This window comes from Heterocephalus glaber, unplaced genomic scaffold (assembly GCF_053883595.1).
Source record: "Heterocephalus glaber isolate CG9 unplaced genomic scaffold, H.glaber_assembly_v1.0 deba00001472, whole genome shotgun sequence".
NCBI classification, from domain to species: domain Eukaryota; kingdom Metazoa; phylum Chordata; class Mammalia; order Rodentia; family Bathyergidae; genus Heterocephalus; species Heterocephalus glaber.
This window is the reverse complement of record NW_028258315.1, coordinates 82,699,450-82,720,904: the sequence shown is the minus strand read 5'-3', so window position 1 is coordinate 82,720,904 and position 21,455 is coordinate 82,699,450. Positions and strand designations below refer to the sequence as shown.

Sequence of the window (21,455 nt, the reverse complement as noted above, 5' to 3'; positions counted from 1 at the left end):
GATTTTTATAATGTCTCAAAGCAATAGAACTGTGAGTTGTATTTTATACAATAGATGTGTAGTCCATAATGTCGAACAGATATCTCTTCCTCCAGATGCTGAGGGTAGGGATTTTATCCTCCTACATAACTCTTCTGTCTTGTAGTCATGATCAGAAGTAAATAAAAGAAAGTGAATGTGTTCAAAAACTGAAGATCATGCTTATATTATTGTTCAAAGTCTAAAATTAAAATAATTAATATACCTTTTGCTGATCTTATTCCAGAAGCATGGAGCCATTTTTCCACTCAGAAATATATAGTCCATTCTTACTTCCCTTGAATGATTAAGGTGACTGTGACAAAATGTCAACTGATGTATCTAAAGCCATTTATATGGGACCTGTCTGGAGCCCAACTGTGACCTATAGCTCCCAGCTAAATCCTTCAGCCCCTCTCCCCAGATCAGTGACCCCAACCAATGACAGTTTTGTCCAGCACAGAATATTTAACAAATGTTTGAAGATATTTTGGGTTGTCATGATGGCAGTCTGGGCTGCATTTTGCTGCTGAACATCTCTGTTCCAAACCAGAGAATTATTGAGCCCCAAATCCTAACCCAGCCTGAGATAAAGATTCTTCTCTTTTCAGTGTAATCGGAGAGAAATGAATCTATAAGTCAAATAAAGTTACCAGTCCTAATCTTGCTTTTCTCTCCCCCTCTGTTGTTGGGTTTTGTTTTGGTTTTGTGGATTTTCTTTTCTTTTTTTTTTTACTGTTTCTAGGGAAAGGGGATTTAATTGGAGCAAATCTATCAATTAAGGACCAAGTGATCAAGACCAATGCAGATGTGAAGGCTTTAACCTACTGTGATCTCCAGTGCATCATCCTCAAAGGACTCTTTGAAGTGCTAGATCTTTACCCAGAATATGCTCACAAATTTGTGGAAGATATTCAGCATGACCTCACATACAACCTGCGAGAAGGTCATGAGAGTGATGTAAGTCTCTTTTCTAATTAGTGTTGATCTCTATTATCACATGGTCTAGAAATCATTTGTAACTGGAAAGGCAAATGTCTTAACCGCACTTTTAAAAGGCTCTGAATTATTCAGCCACTGAATTTAATGAATTATTCAGTCATTAAACAATTAGCTAGGAACCAAACCTGTACTTTATCACCAACATACTAAGAAAATATCTTTTATGGGTTAGTTCTCTTAACCCAATTTCTTTCTAATTTATTTTCATGTGCTTATGAATCAATTTCAGTGATACACAATACTCAGCTGGAGATGTGTGATTTCCTCAATTTAAAGATTTCCTGATAAAGTATATGCTTCAGAGTTTTCTATGTTTGTGATTGTTCACTATGCCAATTGCCTGACATGGATTTTGTTTATAAGTAATTGTTTTTGTTAAAACAGTACAAAGAACAACCTATCTTAAAATGACTACATATAAATAAAAGAATTCTAGCCCAAGATTTTCAGACTGAAAACGTAATGAACATTTTATGCAATTACATATTTCCTATATATTTCAGTTTAAACAACTTTCCTTTTAAAATATGTACTATAAGGCATCCCGTGATTAAGCTGTTCATGAACATGACTTCATTAAATGTGTCACAGACAAAAGATTTAATAGGAATGATTGTTCAAAAGCAAGCTAGCACATGCATAGCATTCTGTAAAAATGATGCCTTTTTCCAGATATTTGCAACACTCAATTTTTGGGGGGCTTAAGAAGCTATGATTTTGACTAACATATATTGTGCAGATATTTTTGGTGTCACTAACATTCTCCACTTTGAAAGATACAGAGAAAATTCAAACCGCATATTCTTTCATCTTGGTTGGAAAAAGTGACATTAGATACATAGAAATGATTACCAGTCTTTATATGATTCTCTATCTTAACAAGAGCCAACTACACAGGAAGTATCATTGGCATCACATTATGTGCTAAGCATTCTGCCTATATAAAGCATCTCATTCATTGCCTAAAACATATCTCTAAGGTAAGCTTTAGTCTATTTACATGAAATAAAAACCAGAGATTCAGACTGACAAGTAGTCACAAATTTGTAGGTGGCTGGGAGAGATTGAGAGTATGAGATTTAAATCTATACTCTTTCTGTTAAATAGGTTGTCTCTTCTTGAAATCATTTTCATGTATTTCATTCAATAGATAAATTTTTAAAACTATGGGTATCATTTTTTTTCTCCACAAAAGCTTAGAATGCCTACTATTTTTTTAAGATTGAAAATGAGTTAAGGGGTGGAAGCAACCCAAATGGGAAGAAGAAATGAGAGGAAAAGTAGCCAATTTTCTCAGCATGGGAAAGTAGAAAATATTAGAATTCAATCTCTATTTTCATATGACAAAAATTTTAAAGATTCTTACTTTTAAATTATTATATATTGTGTCAACATGATATTTTGAAATGTGTATACATTATGGAATAGCTAAATTAAGCTAACTAATATATACATTTCCTTAAATGCTTATCATTTACTTGCAGTGAGAAGTTTTAAAATATATTCTTAGCAATTTTCAAAGATACATCATTATTACAATCACCATTCTGTAAAATAGATATCTGGAATTTATGCTTCCTAACTGAAATTTGTTAATCTTTTACTAATACCTCTACCCATCCTACAATCCCTAGAAACCCCCGTTCTGTTCTCTGCTTCTATAAGATGAATATTCTTTTAGTTTCCACGTGTGGGATCATGCAAGTTTTGATTTTCTGTACTTGGCTTATTTAACTAAGAGTAATATTCTCCTATTTCATCTATGTTTTCACAAATGACAGGATTTTCTTCTTTTTAAAGTGTGAATAGCATTCCAGCATGTATATGTACCACATTTTTTTTATCCATTAATCTTTTGGACATTTAGGGCAATTCTGTACCTTGGCTATTGTGAGTAATACTATAATGTACTTGAAAGTGCAACTACCTGGTACAGATTCAGATTTTAGATCCTTTGGATATACAACAGGTAGAGGAATTACTGGATGCGAGATAATTTTAATTTTTTGAGAAACCACCATACTATTTTCTATAGCAGTTCTGCTAATTTACATTCCCGCCAACAGTGTGCAAGACTTCTCTTCTTTTTGATAACAGCCGTTCTAATAGATGAGACATGAGCCAAGAAGATCCTCGTGAGTTTGAGGCCAGCCTGGGCTACATAGTCAATTCAAGCCCAACTTGAACTACATAGCAAGACCCTATCTCGAAAACAAAAAAAAAAAAAATGAAAAAGGATAAATTATATGATTACTGTCAGCTAAGTGATTGAGATTGGTAGAAATAGTAGGCAGCACATTGGAGTAATCAAAAGGAAATACAAAGAGGTCATTCAGAAAAGCTTTGAGGGCATTACATGGAATGTTTCTTGACACCCCCACCCCACCTCCACTTCTTTTTTTTAAATTTTATTTTATTGGTACATTTTAGGTTTACAATATAATGACATTCATCATTGGAAATTTGCACCTTTACATAATCTCTCTTCGTTCTTATTTTCCCCATTCCCCTGCCCTCCCTTCAACCCCTCCATTCCTCCCTATTTACAAAGACTTTTTTCCATTTTTTCATTTTCTCGTATTAATCCCATTCCCTTCTTTCCTTTCCCCTATCCCTTCCACTTCCCCTTCTCCTTTGCCCCTTTTCTTCCTATTTCATAATGTCTATTATATCTTTTAGTCCTTATTTACACTTTCAGTTTCTCACACTAGAGAAACTATTCGCTCTTTACACGTGTGTCCTATTTATTTCACTTAAGAGTATCGCCTCAATGTGCATCCATTCAGTTATAAATGTCTCTAGTTTCTCATTTTTTATGGCTGAGTAGTACTCCATTTTATTTTTTAAAACCCACATTTTCTTTATCCAGTCTCCAGTTGATGGGCAATTGGGCTGCTTCCAAGTTTTATCTATTACAAATTGTGCTGCTATGAACGTGGGTGCACATATATCACTGTGGTATGATTCTTTTAATTCTTTGAGGAAGATACCCAGCAGGGAAATAGCCGGGTCAAATGGAACTTCTAGTCCTAGCTCTTGGAGATATCTCCATACTGATTTCCATAATGGTTGCACCAGTCTACACCCCCACCAGCAGTGGAGCAGGGTTCCTCTTTCCCCACAGCCCCACCAGCATTTGTTATTGGTTGATTTCATGATAGCAGCCATTCTTTTTGGAGTGAGGTGGAAACTCAGCGTTCTTGTCATTTGCATCTCTTGAATGACCAGTGATTTTGAACATTTTTTCATATGTTTATTTGCTATTTCTACTTCTTTGTCTGAGAAATGTCTGTTCATTTCAGATGCCCATTTTTGGATTGGGTCTTTAAATTTGGGAGGTCTGATTTTTTTAAATTCTTTATAGATCCTAGATAATAGACCTTTGTCTGAGGAATAGCAGGTGAAGATTTTTTCCCACATTATGGGCTGTCTCTTCACACTGTTGGTGATTTCTCTTGCTGTGCAGAAGCTTTTTAATAAAAGGAGATCCCACTTATTGATTGTTTGTGCTAGTTCATGGGCAACTGAGGTTTTGTTCATAAAATCTTTTCCTACACCAATGTCTTCAAGAGTTCTACCTAACCTCTGTTCCAGCCAGTTCAGTATTTCTGTTTTAATATTTAAATATTTAATCCATTTTGATTTTATTTTAGTGCATGGTGAGAGATATAGGTCTAGTTTTAATCTTTGACAAGTTGACACCCAATTTTTCCAGCACCATTTATTAAAGAGGCTATGTTTCCTCCAGTGAGGGTGTCTGGCTCCTTTGTCGAAGATGAGGTGGCTGAGCATGTCTGGAGTTGTTTCTGCATCTTCTAATCTGTTCCATTGGTCTTCATGTCTGTTTCTTTGCCAGTACCATGCTGTTTTTATCACAGTAGCTTTGTAGTATAGTTTCTAGTTGGGGGTTGTAATATCCCCTGCCATGTCTTTGTTACCTAGAATTGCTTTTGCTATTCTGGGTCTCTTCTTGTCCCAAATGAATTTTTGGATTGTTTTCTCAAGGTCCATGAAGTATCCACCCCACTTCTTTATATTCCAGGAATTCTTGAGAAATCATTACTCTCTCATAAGTTATATTCATTAATTTGCATTATTCAAAATTTCCATAGCAGGCACTAATCTGAGTATGTAAAAATGGGACAATAAATGAAATGCTGTCAGTACTCTCAGGTGGCACAGGCAATGGTAGCATATAGTTATGTAAACAGACCATTTCAAGGCAAGAGGTGAGTTTCTTGATATTGGTAATGCAGAGCAGCATCACAGGTGCTACCAAGACTAAGCAACAGCAGGGATCGGGGAAGGGTTACCAGAGAAGTAATGCTCTGGAAAATAGATAGGAGACAGTTAGGGGGCAATTGCAGGCAGAACAATGGAAACCAGAGAAACAAGCACAAGTGTAATTTCCATACTGATTTCCATAGTGGTTTGCCAGTTTACATTCCCACCTACAACCTAGAAGAGTGCCTTCCCTCTACCCCCAAACAGCCTTGCCAACATTTGTAATTGTTGGATTCTTTTTGATGGTAGCCATTCTTTTTGGAGTTAGGTGGAATCTCAATGTTATTTTAATTTGCAGTTCTCTGATGGCTAGAGATGTTGAACATTTTTTCATGTAATCATGTATTCATTGGCCATTTGTACTTCCTCTGAGTCTATTGATTTCAGTTGCCCATTTTTTGATTGGGCCTTTTATTTTAGGGTGTCTGATTTTTTTTAGTTCTTTTGACCCAGAGAGTCCCTCCTAGGTACTTTCCCAAAAGAGTTAAAAATAGGCCGTGTTTAAAACAGCACAATTCATAACAGCTAAATCTTGGAAGCAGCCTATATTTCCATCAACAAATGAATAAAGAAAATGTGGGAATTATATATAATGGAGTACTACTCTGACATAAAAAAGTATAAATTTGAGCATATCCACTGGTCTACACTGTTCTCTCTGTTTTGTACTGAGAATTCATATATGTGCACATGTTTCTGAGATTTCTGTTTAGTTCTGCTGGATTCTGTGACCATTTTTGCACAACAACATGCTGCATTTACTTAGATTTATAATAGTTTTTAATTTCTCGGAAAGCAATGAGTTTCTCCTTGCCCTCATGCTTACAGGCACTCAATATTTGATAGTTATTTTCTCTCAGCTCTTCAAAGTTGTTACTATGGATGTCATTGTTAGATTAGGAAATGTTTTTTAACAAGTTGAATTATTCCTTTTTTAATAAGTGATCTGTCATCACTTCTCTCTGGGTGCTTTTTAGTATCCTCTTTTTAGTGTTCTTCGATTTCACTATGATGCACAGAGGGACCAGTGCCCTCTCCCTTCTGTCTCTCTCCCTCACCTCTATCTCTGCTTTTTTACTGACCAGCTTCCCTGGTAGTTTGCTGGCCCACCATGCATTTGACAAAATCTATGGTTTTATGATACGTTAAAATTATATACCGTGTACCTCCCCTGTGCACGCATCATACATCACACTTTGGGGGCCTCACTGACTCATTTCAGAATCATATATTGAATATAAAAAAACTCAGATTAAGGTTTACACATTAAAATGATTCCAGTGGAAATATGATGATGCCTTCTGTCCTTTCAGATTCTTATGCAAGCAGATACCTACGTGCACACAGGCATGCACAGGAATACATTACACAGTATCACAAGGACCCAGAGGATTAACATCTGCCATTCTTAATTACTTACTTGGTCATAGATGCTGCATAGGCATCTATGTTGTGTTGTTTTTACACCACTCATGGGACTTGGATACCAGCTTTCTGATGTTTGCTTAACCTTTGTCAAGATGAGCCATCTTCCAATGAAAAAGTCTCCTTGCCCTTAACAGACCATTGCATGTGTATATATGTGTATAGTGTGTACACACATGTGGTAGATGCTGAAACATACCCAGCTGATCATAACAAATGAGAATAAATATAATTCACCTGCCTCTAGTCTTACCCTTTGCCATCATCTCTCCTCCAGGTCATAGGGGTGAGCTTTGCAAAATATAAAATGGACAGTGTCATTTTGTTGCTAGAGCATTTCAATGACTCTGTGGGCTGTAACTCCAGACTTCCTACCACAATTCAAGGCCCTTGCCTTCCTACTCTTGCCCACCTTTCACAGCTGTCTAATGCCGTCTCAGGTCCACACACACTCCAGCAAACTGACCTGTTTTCCCTTCCTCATGTATGAAGGCGCCTGCCACTTCTGATGCCTTGGGGCTTTTACATTTGCTTCTGGTTCATCCTGCAGTGTTGCTCTGTTCCTCTGACCTTAGCTGAGCACCTGCTCTGCAGTTTTCCCCCTCCCAGGAGCCACAGTCACATCATCTTGTTTCCTTTTTCATTCCATTTCCTGGAAATGGTTTTAATTTACATATTTTCTTGTTCTAGGTAGCTTTTCCTAATAGGACATCTATGAAGGCTTTGTCTTCTACATTATTATTCCCAGTGTTTAGGTCAGAGCCTAGTACAGAATCAGCATTTAATATATGGTGAAAGAATGAGTGAATGAATGACAAAAAATTGACTTTGGAACCTGGAAACCTTGTGAAATTTTAAGAAAATGAAGTAAGTCCTGAAGATAGCCGCCTAGCCTACATATCTTATAAATAGAGTCTAAAATGAAAAGTGAAGGGAATTTAGAATTACATCCCCCAAAAGTAACAAAGCCAAAGGGAATATCAATCAGTAAGTAACATTTGACAGAACAAATTGAAAAAAAAAAACAGTTACATTGAATAACAGCTATTTTTCACTTCCTCTAAGTTTAGGATAAGAAGTTTTCAAAAGCTATGCATGGAATTTAAGCTGAATAATAGAAAAAAGAGCTTGCAATATTGGTAATATACTTCTTCCAGGTGGTTCTGTGTAATAAGTACTGTTAAGATGAAAGAAGATTGGCCTTCCAACTTAAGCTAATATACCCATTTTCTGCAGAATAGATGAGCTATTATAACAGTAATACTCTCCCAGAAAATAGAGACATAGTACTGTTAACCATTAAGTAATTCTGAAATTATCTCACTTTTATTGCCCATGTCACAAAGTTACAAATTTTAGGAGTGAAATGAATTTAAATGTGGAAAACTCCAGGGCCTAGAAAAATAGTTTACCTGTGGTTATAAAATTATTTGTCAGACTGTAATGCATAGATCCGTTGTCCTTCATGGTAAACTGAAGAGTAGGGTCTACAATGGGACCTGTAATGTGCATGATGGAATCTTACTCCTCATGCTCCCCAATCAGTATTCACCTTACTGGTAGCTGAATGTGAATGCACATGTCTGTGCAGGTCTGGACCGCTTATCTGAAACACACAAAGATGTATCTTTTTATGTTTTTCCAAGGTAGCCCCTATCTCAAATGCAAATATCATTGGAAAAAGCATCTAGCTAAATTCCATGAATTTTTGAATTGGGTCTACTTAGACTGCTTAGCGTTGGGAAATTTCTGGTGCAATTAAGCTGTGCTGTATTAATGAGATTTGACTCCATGCTTCTTCCCTTACAAGACTGACTGCATCTTTCAAGTGAAATCTTTGATTTGCCAACATCTCTTGCTGTCCATGTGACTATTTTACAATTTAATTTAGTTGAAGAATGTCTTGAAAAGGCAACTTTTTCAAAGGGACTTGGTTTAAATTTAGTCCCCATTTCAATCTGAAATGAAATTGGGCTCCTTGGAAGTAATTTTCTTAAAAATGATTTACTGAACAGTAATAATTTTAAAAATCATGTCTGACAGCCTAGATTCTTAGTTCTTGAAGAGTAGCCAGTGTGTAGGTGTGCTTCCACTAGCACAGTCTCAGCAATAAGAGAACACAATTAATACTGCACATTTCTGTGATAATTGTTCTTAGAAAATTACATGTTGAAGGACTCATGTGTCATTTTACTATGTCAGCTTTCTTCTCATCTTAAGTCCAAAGTGTATTTTGTTTGTCACTTTTCCATTTTAAAATACTCTCTTTTTGGAAGTAAAATATATTTCCCTAAAATATCTAATAGTGAACTGTGTTACCTACTGTAAGCTTTTATGATACATGAGACTGTGTCAAATAGAAAAAGCTCAGTAGATAATGGCCTGGAAATTTTACTTGTATCCAACATGTTTTTTATGTTGTAAGACTTTTTCTTGTAATAGTGTCTTTCAGTGGATTCAGAGTGGCTGTGGCAAGCATAGTACCTTGAAGGAAGAGACTGTGTTTCACTTAGCACCCCCAAAGGATACCATTGTGTTTCTGCTCTTAGTGCTCAGTAAATGAAGGTTACTGTTGGACTTATCACACTTACTGTCACAGCCTACTCCCTCTGACTGCAGCAGAGTGACCCTCAGTGTCCCTTCTTCTCTTAGTGATCACCCACAATTCCTGCTTCATTTTCTCCATTATTATTGGTTTTATCTCCTTTTTCCTCCTTGAAGAACTCAATGAAGACTGAATCAACTAGACTCTACTGACCTCTAAATTCATGTTTCCCCCTAATGCTGAGGTTCTATCTCCTGTCTAGATCTCTGCTTCAGAGAGATGAAAGTTTTACAGTCCTAAAAGTTGTCAAACAACAGATGTTACTCTCATCCCTTCTCAAACTACACTGGTTCTTTTTTTAAATTCTTATATTAGGGTAGAGTTAGTGTGGGGCATTAGTTTAGATTGAGGACACTGACTATGAGCCATAGAAATATAACTCAAATATAGCATTAAAGGCAGGAAGGATTAATTGTAACAATTCCAAGTCTCAAATGGGGTCACATAACACAACACACACACACACACACATACACACACACACACACACACACACACACACCTTGCATCTCAGTAACTCTTACATTCTGGTTCTCAAACTGTGGTAGGATTTTTTTTCCATTTCTTAATGTTGTTTTTCTCGGTATATCCTTTCCACTCTTCCTTCATCAATAGATTTGTCGTCATTGTTTCTGCATCCAGATGACAGAAAGTGTCCACAGACAGCAGGCCTTCAATTGATGAATAAGTGTCCACCCAGGTTTCATCAATTATTGTGTATATGGAGAGGCAACAAGAATGGAGAGAGGTCACACTGTACTGCCTGGTGGTTTCCATGGCAAACCTGTGGGCTGAAAAGTTCAGCTATGAAACATAATCACTGAAAAGGATGAGTGGCTAGAGGTTATGGTTGAATAAAAGAAGCAAAACCAATGTTGTATGAATTCTGGATCTCCTCTGAATAATCGCATCACTAGTTCTCTGTGCAATCATATTTCAGCAACATTTTCTTAGAACCCAAGTTCCACTTAAGTATGCATACTGAAATAAAAGCATGTAAAATAGAAAACATACAAAATCTTTAAACCATCCTGTAGTAACTAATGCTTCTTGTTCTCGGGATTTCCTCCTGTTGTAGCCTCTCATCCATCAGAGAGCAGGACACATTACCCTTCAAAGAGAAAGCCTCTAAGTACTTCAGCTTGTGTTTTCAAATGGAACTGTGAACAGTTGGATTTTTTAAGCTCCTTGGGGGGACAGGGAGGTGAGTTTGACTGGGAAAGGCAGAAGAAAATAAAGCCACCTGCTTTCCCATAAACGAGACCAAAAAAGTCTTTCTTTCCTTCCCTGGTTGTTTCCATCCTGCGGGGTAACAGCAGATGTTCAGCCTGAAATAAGAAGTGTCAGATTTGCATATGGCCACTTCTGCCCACAAGCAGGCCTGGCTCCACTTACATGGACTTTCTGAGAATAAAAACTTCCTACTGCTCCATCCACCGGGAATTCTCAAACCTGCCCTCCCTGTGGGAGGCAGGGGCCTCATTCCTCATGACATTCCAGGGGGTGGCTTGGTGAACTTTAGAAGTTCAGTGAATGCCTCTGTAGTTCTCCTGTAGTCTGAGATGACAGAGCCCCACGTTTGTGACAAAGTCTCTTTGAAAACATGGGGTTAGTATTACTGATGCTATCGCTCTCGTGAACCAAGCTATATGCTCAGCACTTTACAAATATTAGCTTGCTTCATTCTCACAAATAACTTTGGCAATAAGTTGAGTATGTTTATGTTCTAGTTATGAAAATTAGTTCAGGATGAGAGAAGTTTTTTTTAAAATACTGTTTCTGGGGTTGGGGATTTAGCTCAGTGGTTCCGCCTCTTGCCTTGCAAGCACAAGGACCCAAGTTCAATCCCTGGTACCCCCCCCCCAAAAAAAATACTGTTTCAGAGTCCTTCCACAAATGAGCAAGAGAGGCAGTAAACTGGAATTCCAGTCCCAAACTGTCTGACTCCAAAAGACAACTGAAATTTAATGTAAGTTTGATCCATTGGAACAAAGCTATAAATTCTCGTTCAAAACCTTTGTCCTATGAGCAGTGAATGCCACTAAATAATGGTTAATGGAGCATTTGTAGGAAATATGTTTCCACAGAAAAAGAAGTTTCGTGAGCCAAGTGCAGTATATAAGGAAATGAGCCATAGCACTTTTTGATAATTCATCAAGCTATATACTTTGACTAGTGTGACTTTTTTCTGTATGCTTTTTTCCTTTCTTTTCTGTATGCTTTCTTTCCTGCATGCTTTTTTTCCCTGTATACTTCAATAATTCAGTTTTTAAAAAAATGAATCATAAGAATTCAACCAAGTAGAGAACTCACTTGTGTATACATAGGCTCTTTGAGAGAAATAACTATATTTTATTTATCTTTACAACCTCATTCCTAATGGAATTGTTGATACAAAGTACTATGTGTTTGATGAACATTTATTGGAATTTAATTTGTTTATATTTATATATATGTATATATGCACCTATGTACATATAAACATGTATATAGTGTATATATCTTTATATTTATATATATACACATATATATGTGCACATTTGTATACATACATACATATATATAAAATAGATTTCTATGTCCACAGAATAATAGAATGTTACCATTGGAAGGAATTTTATATACTATACTCTAAACTATTTTAAATATCCAATAAAACTATTTTTCTTTTAATTACAAATAGCATAAAGTCAAACTGGCTTATATGAAGGGAAAAAGAAAATTTATTCACTCACAAAACTAAAAATCCAGTGATTGATTAGCTATATGAACTAAGTAGGATACGCACAATCTAAATGGACTTCTTTGAACAAAATTCCCCATGAGTAATATCAACCATGTGTTTTAAACACAATTCAGTAGATATATCAAGGTGCATATCACTGCATTTTATTTCCTCTTGTCAACTAAATAGTAAGTGAACCATAGCACTACTGCCTAAGGAGAGGAAAGGAGACCAATATTTATGAAATATTTGTTATGGAAAAGGTACTTTATTTACAGTACCTCATTTAACTTTTAATCCTTGCATTGTCCCTGGGAATTTAGATTATGTATTAGGGAATTATGTGTCTCTAAGGTTTTCACTGCCCAAGATTACAGAATCAGTGCAAGAATCAAAGTATAAAAATCAAATCAAACTTCAATCTTTCAAATATAAACTCAATATATTTGTCCACTAAAACACTCTGCCAAAAACCAGAGGGAAAAGTGCTAGTCTCCTGCAGACATGCTTAAAGTAGAAAATATACTGGATTTCCAAAATCATGTTTACTTTAATTTTTAACCATAATTCTATTATTGCTATAGCTCATCAAAAACCCACTGTGACTAAATATTTCAGGAAACATATGTCATTAATAAAAGAACAAGTAAGACAGCAAAATTGCTGTCCTCCTGCCATTTGACTTATTCTTTAGCCTAGCACTTGTGTCCTTACTTGTTCATAAATCCATCCATTTATTAAATAACTCTGTACCCATGAACTAGCCCCGGGGGGAAATTTCTTCCCATTCAAGTAAGTGCTTTTCAGTCACTGAACAATGTATCATTGTTCTTCATCCTTCCCTTGCCCCACTTTCAAGAATAAATTTGTAAAATCTCCACTCCACGCTTGTTTCAAATGTACAAAATAATACTTTAATTTTTTTCCAGGCTCTACGTCATCCTCCTAAGAAATTGGAGGTCTTATGAATTAAAATAAATAAAAATCTCTTTAGGAGTATGAACATACCACATTTGTCAAAAAAGAACACTTTCTCAGTACTTCTCGTATATAACCACACACACACACATACACACACACACACACACACACACACACACATTGATGTAGAGGAATTCATAATATAAGTGAAAGAAACAATATTTTTAATTTACATTTTTGTTCACAATTCTCAGTCAGCTTGCAAGTAACTATGCACCTGTTAGGACCTTTTAAAAATATGATTTTATTCTGCTATTTGTTTAAGACTTTAGTTTCCTGGGGCTTGTTCAAATAATTCTTCATGATCAATTATAGTAACTATTTCACTGTTTGAGGCTGTGCATGTCTAATAATGTTTCACAAGTTATCTTTGGTAATATGGGACATTTCTATAGTCACTCTCTAATCCTAAACCTAGACTCAACTGTTATAGCATAGTCAGTGGGTAGTAGGATTTAAACTGTTGTAAATGAGCTAAGTTGATTGAAATTAAATTAAAATTAGAAACAAATTACAAAATCCCAGGATAAACATCTTTAATGGTGCTTTTCCCACAAAGTTCCCAAAAAGGGTGTAGACAGCAGAGAGGATGACATATGGCAGAGACAGTCTGCTACAACATGACACAGACTGTGCTCAGCAGGCAGATATTGAGGCCTCCAGTTTGATCAGATTTTAGGCATCTATTTACTCACCATTTAAAGCCAGCAGTCTAGGACACCAAAAGAATGCCAGCTTTGAGTAGAGGAAACAGCAGCCAAAGAATCAGAAATGTTAAGCAAACAAAATGCCAACTTAGGGGAAAAGCTGAAGTACCTCAAAATTATGAATTGGAAGGTTAGCATGTGGTGGTGACAACGCTGTGAGGGTGAAGGGAGTCAGAAAGATACATTTCCGCCAAATGAATTGGGATTTAAAAGATTTGGGTTCCCTGTCATTGAGGAAAATGATTAAGGAAAATTCTGAGATGAACATCTGCAAGATGCTAAGCTTTCAATGATGTGGTAATCCCACATGTATTTTCTGGAGTTAAGATTGGGATTTCTAAAAGCAGAGCATATGGTGACGGATCTGTGTCACTGTATTCTTCTGGCATTCATAAACAGTCCCATGTCTGGCTAGTGCTAATGGAGTATATTTGTATTCTAGATTGTTCAGTTTACATTTTCTTCTTTAAGGCTATTAGTCACCCTTCTATCTTGATAATAAAAATGTTAGCATGATATATGGAAGGAAAACAAACAGGATTCTCTCAAAAAGAACAACAAATGAGGATCTGCATACACTAAGTATTAGACTCAATACACACACAGCTAAGGCCAGAATCATCTTCCAAAGAATCTAATGTTGGAGGTCCCCTGTGACCCTCAAAGAAACAGCTGAACAAGCACAGTTTGGTCCAATAGATTGGAAGATTGAAGAGCTGACATTGGTTTGCATAAATTTGTATAAGTAGGCATGGACACATCCTTCTTCCATTAGAGCCATTTGTCCATATTTTGCTACAAAGGAAATTGTCTTAAATTTTAGAAAGGAAATTTTATTCTGAAGAGAAATGTATGTATACATTTCATATGTATAGTTAAAAGAATAATACCTTCATTTGAATCTATAGATAAATAAATTAAGGTGTCCTGTAATTCAAGAGGACTTGAATTCAAAGTAAATTCAAGTTCACTATAAGAATTTATGCCCATTCAAACTGGATATACCCTGTTCATTGCTCACCTTTGTATGAAGTGGAGCTCCTCAGTAGATATCACTGTAAATTTCCCCAAGCTTGGAAATGGGAGCTTTGTAATCAGGTTGCCATGTGATAACCCTAAAAGCTCGACTTCATAGTAAGTACAGTTTTAGGAGGAGTCAGTGCTTCACTCCTCATTCCCACAAATCTCACCCCTGAATTAACTGCTGTTTCTTTTAAAAGGTTAAGAAAATATCTGTCCTGTAATGAAGGCTCAAGCTGAAAATATAAATGCACATAAGAAAAAAAAATAGAGCTGGGCATGGTGGTACACACCTATAATTCCAGCACACAGAAGGCTGAGGCAGAAAGATTATCATGAGTTCGAGGCCAGTCTGGGCTAAATAGTGAGTTCAAGGCCATCCTGAACTACATAGCAAGATCTTGTCTCAGATAAAATGAAGGAAGGAAGGAAGGAAGGAAAGAAGGAAGGAAGGAAGGAAGGAAGGAAGGAAGAAGAGAGAGAAGAAAAAGGAGGAAAGAAATAGAAAATACATAATACTGTATTAATAACTGGAGAATTGTTTCTCCTCTGTCACAAAAAATGCTTTGGGTGGAAACAATACTGGGAAAGAGACCTAAAGAGGAAAATCAGAGATGTATCAGTCATATTTATGGCATAATTTTTGTTCTGGAAAATTCTTTCTTGGGAGTTCCAATGGTGAAGAAAAAATACCAAATCAAACATGTTCATTTCTACATTTCACTGTCTTGTAATCCCAGTATGAATTCACACAAAGATTTATTTTATCAATATATAATTTTTCAATAGTCTCTTCCTTATGATTCATCAAATATCAACTTTTATTAGAATACAATTATAACATAGGACTAGCTATGCCTCATCTTGACTATGAGAACTTCATTCTCATCTAGAAATTATTGAATATTTGGTAAAAGTGCTAATGCTGTGATTAAAAATATCCTTCAAGGTTAAGTTTCAAAGATTTTCTCAAGCAAAAATTGTACGGATTGGATCGTGTAGAGGATTCCTGTAACCCCCTCACCATCACATTCCTATAAGTGGTCTCTTTATTTTCTAAGTGAGTCAGTGGGTTTAACCAAGGCATTACAGTTCAAATAAGCAACATAGTTCATTTCAGTTTGCCAGTTCAAATACAGTTTTCAAACACAGGGCTATTCAAATTTTCTTTCACGATGTACAACTGACAAAGGGATTCCTTGGCAGCAAATCAGACATTTTGCATTAACTTGTAAAGTGCTACTGGGAGCTAAGTTGTACAAACTTCTCACACCAAATTGAACATCTTTCATAGCAGACCTGATCTGAAACCATAATGCTCAGTGAGTATCTTGAAAATCTTCAAACTTGCTATTGTGCTTCCTTACAATTACACAACAGCTGACTTTACAGACTAACCAGGAGCCATTGTGCCTTAATCAGAAGCAGGGCATCGGGGTCACGGGATTCAGCTTAACATAATGAGTTTTAACAGTGTAAATTCCTCTAGCTCAGATTACCCTGCTGAACTTTCAAATCATTGATCTGGGAAATGGCTTCTTACAATTGAAATCTTTAAAACTCTTATATTATTGCTAAGCAATTTCTAGTAAGTTTTCTACACATAATAGTGTGCTCATGTGTTTTCCTCTCAGGATGATATGAATCAAATATTAGCATATAACCCTCTCTCTCTCTCTCTCTCAAAATTATCCTACCTTTTCCAAGCTTTTAAATATCAAGGAATGCTTTGGGGTTTTCTTTCAATCCCAAAAACTTGTATGTTATGTCCTTGAATTAGAGATAACTATGCTACAATTAATTTGTGCATATTGTCAATGCCTTGTTGACTCTTTCTTGACAATTTGAAAATGTGTCACTTTATTTAAATGAAATAGATAAAGGAGCTGAGAAAGAAAAAAATACAATACCGAGCCATTTTTTTATATAAAGTATTCCACCTAGTGTTGGGCAAATACAATTGTGTGCCTTTTGCCAGGAGATTCATTTGGAGAAAATTGATGTTGAAGAAAAATATGGCCTATTTGTGAAAGAAATATAGCTATATAATATATATGTATAACATATATAATATAATACATAACCATATATATGTGAAAATTTCAGATTAGAAAAACCCATCTGTAGGAATGTTATGATAACTATGACCTAGCTAAACAATTAATATGTACTCATAATTTATGTATTAATAAATTATAATTAACAGGTATTAACATGAATTACTAGATGCCAGACACTTGGCCAAACATTTAATAGATCTAAAAATACGAGGACTTTTTTCATCATAAATTCTATGTGAGAATTCTGTGTGGATAATGAAGTTGAAGTGAAAAGAGACTTACATTGCACAGCTAATTCCAAATGCTTTATGTTTCTGCCAAAACAAGAAAGACCTGAAAGACATGACACCATTCATCTGTAACATCTGGCAGGAATGTTGGGCCTTAAGGTCAGGGGGAAGCAATGGACAGAGGAGATCCAGAGAGTTTCAGTAAGAGAAATGAGAGTCAGTAGGAGAAATGAAAGACTCCTCTAACACAATAAAGAGGGGTTAAGTTTTGAAATCTCACTGAGTTATCAAATGTATCCAACTTGTGGGTCTTTCAAAACACACACAAAAAGATTAGAATTATATTTTAATTTCTTTTGCTTACCTTACTGTATTTCCTTTAATGTGACACACTGCCAGATGTGATCGATTAGATCTCCATGATTTCTTCAGTCACACACACAACTCAATTCTCAAAACAACTCTAGTTATTTTCATCATTTTTGAGAGGAAAGAAGGCTTATTTTGATTAACAGTGACTGTGAAATGGATTCTGGCCTTTGCAATGTAAATGAACATGACATGTCATTGAAGCTAAGGCACTGGCATATCCCAATATGCCTTGCCCGTATATTCTCCTGAGCTTCCAGTTGAATGACACCAGGATAATCTTGTTTCACATGGTGACCGAGTTGCAAAATAGAAGAAGCCTCATTCCCAATCACTTACAGAACTGCTTGGTACACATCAAACTGTAAATGATCGAGAAATAAAGCTCTTTTATGTTAAGCCGCTGAAATTTAGAGCTATTGTTACCTTAACCTTACCTACTTTGCCGTATTTAATGTGCTTAGGGGCCGGGGATTTAGCTCAGTGGTTTCGCTGCCCAAGGACCCGAGTTCAATCCCTAGTACCTAGAAAAAAAAAAAAAAAAAAAAAAATCTCTAACCTATTTGATGTGCTTACAAAGCTATACAGCTAAAGCCTGACAGGACTTGGAGAAATATCAGACTGGCTTAGTTGAAAAGTAGTGCTGCATTATTCAAAGCCTATACATTCCCCAGAAGTTCTCATTTCTTCTCCCCAACTTCCACCTACCATTGGTGTCATTTACAACCAATTGGCGCCTTCACTTCACTCAGTAAGAGGGAGAAAAAGATTAGAGAGACAATGAGACCTGTCTAGTTGCTATGTACCTCTACTATATGACAGTTATTTCTGACTTTGCAAGAGTAGACATTTTAACTACATGACTTATGGGATTATTAGAGAGCATGCTTCATTCATATTCTCTTTATCAAAATATTAATGCTGATAATGTCGCTAACCGCTGAACAAGATAAAATGTGAAATGACACATTTTTCTGAATGAGGTACATGTTCCTTCGATCTGGTTTGTGACTTAATGTGTCATTATTAATGAAGCAGAAGATATCATGACTCACTCAGAAAAAGGAGCCTCATAATATGTATGTTAGTCTCCAATTGATTATTCAGTTGTAGATAATGTTCCTACCAGACCACGTTGTGTTTCATGACATTCCAGGGTTGAGAGGACATTTGCAGACTCATAAACAGCTTATAAATTCTGATTTATATACCAAGTAAACAACAAAAATCAATTCTTAACTTCCTTGTCACCTTAGCCCACAAAGCTATAGTTAAGATTCATAGGTCGATGCTGCAGGTTCCATTAAGATTTGCTTCCTTTCTATTTATATTAGTCAAATTCTTAGTGGTTCACCCTCTTTAAAGGAATTAAAGAGTATAGGAAGGTTACTAACTAAAGTTTAAATAATGCCTTGCCACTACCAAAAAACAACTCAAATTCCCCAAAAGGTAGAGCATTACAATGCCATGAAAGACAGCCCCAAACCAGGTTACTATAGTACCATCTGTGAAAATTTAGAGGTATTTAATGAATGAGGAAAAAAGAAAAAAAATCAAAGAGCTCCCTTCCAAACTAAAAGAATTAGCAGAAATTCTAATAGCAAGAAAATTGACTCAAGAATATAAGAATTTTAGGGGGAAATGAGTTGAATGGCCATGGTCAGGTATGAGGCCATGAAAGGTCTCATCGAAATGTCTTCATTAAAAAAATATAAATCGCAATAGAGGACATACTAGCACTTTTCAAATCTAAAGTTACTAGTAACATGCCTAGTGTACGTGATTTCCATTTGCAATTCAAGTACAATAGTAGAATATTGAGATCTTCTCCCCATAGTTTGAAAAAATTGACAAACTTTTGCTTTTTTATTACAGATGGTATAGTACTGAGAAAATATTTTTCCTCACTCTGATTCTCCATACCAATTTAAGAGTCCTCCCTCTCCATTCCCACTGGACACACAATAATAGAACAATTTAGGTGGTTAGGGAGGGATAAAAGGGAAGAAGAAAACTTTTGTGAAGGTATCTTTTATTCAATTACTTATTTTTTAATTTGCACAACTAATGCAGTACTTATGGTAAATCAATACCTGTATGCAATGTATATTAATCAAATCTGGGAAGTTAACATTTCAATCTATTCAACCATTAATCATTTTTATGCATTGGGAATTCCATACTCTTCTTTTCTAGTCATTTTGAAATATATCATAGATTGTTTTGCCCAGTTAGGCCTACTTTACAAAAGGAGGACTAGAAGTGATTCCTCCACCTTGTGTTTATAAATTTCTTATTAAGTTTCTTTTTGTCCCTCTTCTTCCTTACCCTTCCCTGTCTCCAATTACCACTATTTCATTCTATTCCATTCTTTTACAAGCTTGATTTATTGGTTTCCACAAGTGAGTAAGCATATATGGTATTTGTCCTTCTTTGGTTTGTTTTACATTATTGTAATGATATCCAGTTTCACCTATGTTGTTACAAATGACATGAGTTCATTCTTTTTGTAGCTAAATAATATTTCATTGTGTAAATGTGCAACATTTTCCTTATTCATTCATCCACTAAAGAGCATGCTGGTTAATTCCATACTTTTGCTATTGTGAATAGTGCTACAATAAACATGGAAGTAGAAAAGTCTTTTTGATATAAAGATTTCATATCCTCTGGGTACATCCCATACTCAGTAATAGGATTGCCAGATCATATATTAATTCTATTTTTTAGGTTTTTGAGGAATCTCCATACTGTCTTCCATGATTGTTCTACCAATTTACATCCCACCAACAGTATATAAAGGAAATCTTTTTTCTGCATCCCCATCAGCATTTATTTCTTGTCTTTTTTATGATAACCATTTTAACGGGGTCAGATAATGTCTCAGTATGGTCTTCATTTGCATGTCTCTGTTGACTGGTAAAATTGAGCATTTCCCCATGTATTTGCAAAACCTTTATATGAGTTCTTTTTGGAAGTATCTGTGTATCTTTTGTTTGTTTTTTTAATTAATTTTATTGGTACACTTTAGACATACATAATGATCACATTAATCATAGGGAATTTTGTTGATAATAGTTATTCTGATGGAATCTCAGTGTTGTTTTAATTTACATTTCTCAAATGACTACTGAAATTCAGTATTTTTTCATATATTTATTTGGCATTTGTACTTCTTCCTCTGAGAAGCATTTATTCGTTTCAGATGCCCAGTTTTGGACTGGGTCTTTCAATTTGGAGGGTCTGATTTTTTGGAGTTCTTTTCATATATTAGATATTAGTCCTTTGTGTGAGAAACAGCTGGCGAAAGTTTTTCCCATGCTATGGATTATTTCTTCACATTGTTGGTGGTTTCTTTTGCAGATGCTTTTTAATAAGATAAGATCCCAATTATTGATTCTTTATGATATTTCCTGTGAAAACAGGGTTTTGTTCATAGAGTTTTTGTATATACCTATGTCTTCAAGAGTTTACCTATTCTACCTTCCAGCAGATTTAGTGTTTCTATTTTAAAATTTAGATCTTTGATCCATTCTAATCTTAGTTTAAATGGACAGCGAGAGATATGGGTCTAGGTTTAATCTTCAGCATGTGGAAAGCCAGTTTTTCCAACACCATTTATTAGAGACTGTTTTTATTCTGGTGAAAGTGTACAGTCCCTTCATCTAAGATAAGGTGGATGAGTATGTTTGGGGTTGGTTTTGCATCTTCCAGTCTTGTCCACTGATCTTTGGGTCTGTCTTTTTGCCAGTACCATGCTATTTTTATCACAGTGCTTTGTAGTATAATTTCAAGTCAGGGATTGTGATACTCCCTGCCTTGCCTTTGTTGCCCAGAATTGCTTTTTCTACCCTAGGTCTCTTCTGGTACCAAATGAATTTTAGGATTGTTTTCTCTAATTCTAGGAGGTATGCTACTGGTATTTTGATTGGGATTGCATTAAATCTCTAAAACAATTTTGAAAGGATGACCATTTTCACTATATTGATTCTTCTTACTCAAGAACAAAGGACATCTTTCCACTTTCTG

At 35.5% G+C, this 21,455-nt stretch overlaps 1 protein-coding gene across 2 annotated transcripts in view; it reads left to right on the top strand.

Moving 5' to 3' along the window:
• The window catches only part of Kcnh8 (potassium voltage-gated channel subfamily H member 8), a 347,961-nt gene that overhangs the window by 284,753 nt on the left and 41,753 nt on the right, over positions 1-21,455 (top strand). For both annotated transcript variants that reach the window (XM_004864270.3, XM_087182236.1), the window contains exon 11: positions 764-978. In XM_004864270.3, the coding sequence (XP_004864327.1) occupies positions 764-978 (215 nt within the window). The remainder of the gene's footprint in view (positions 1-763; positions 979-21,455) is intronic.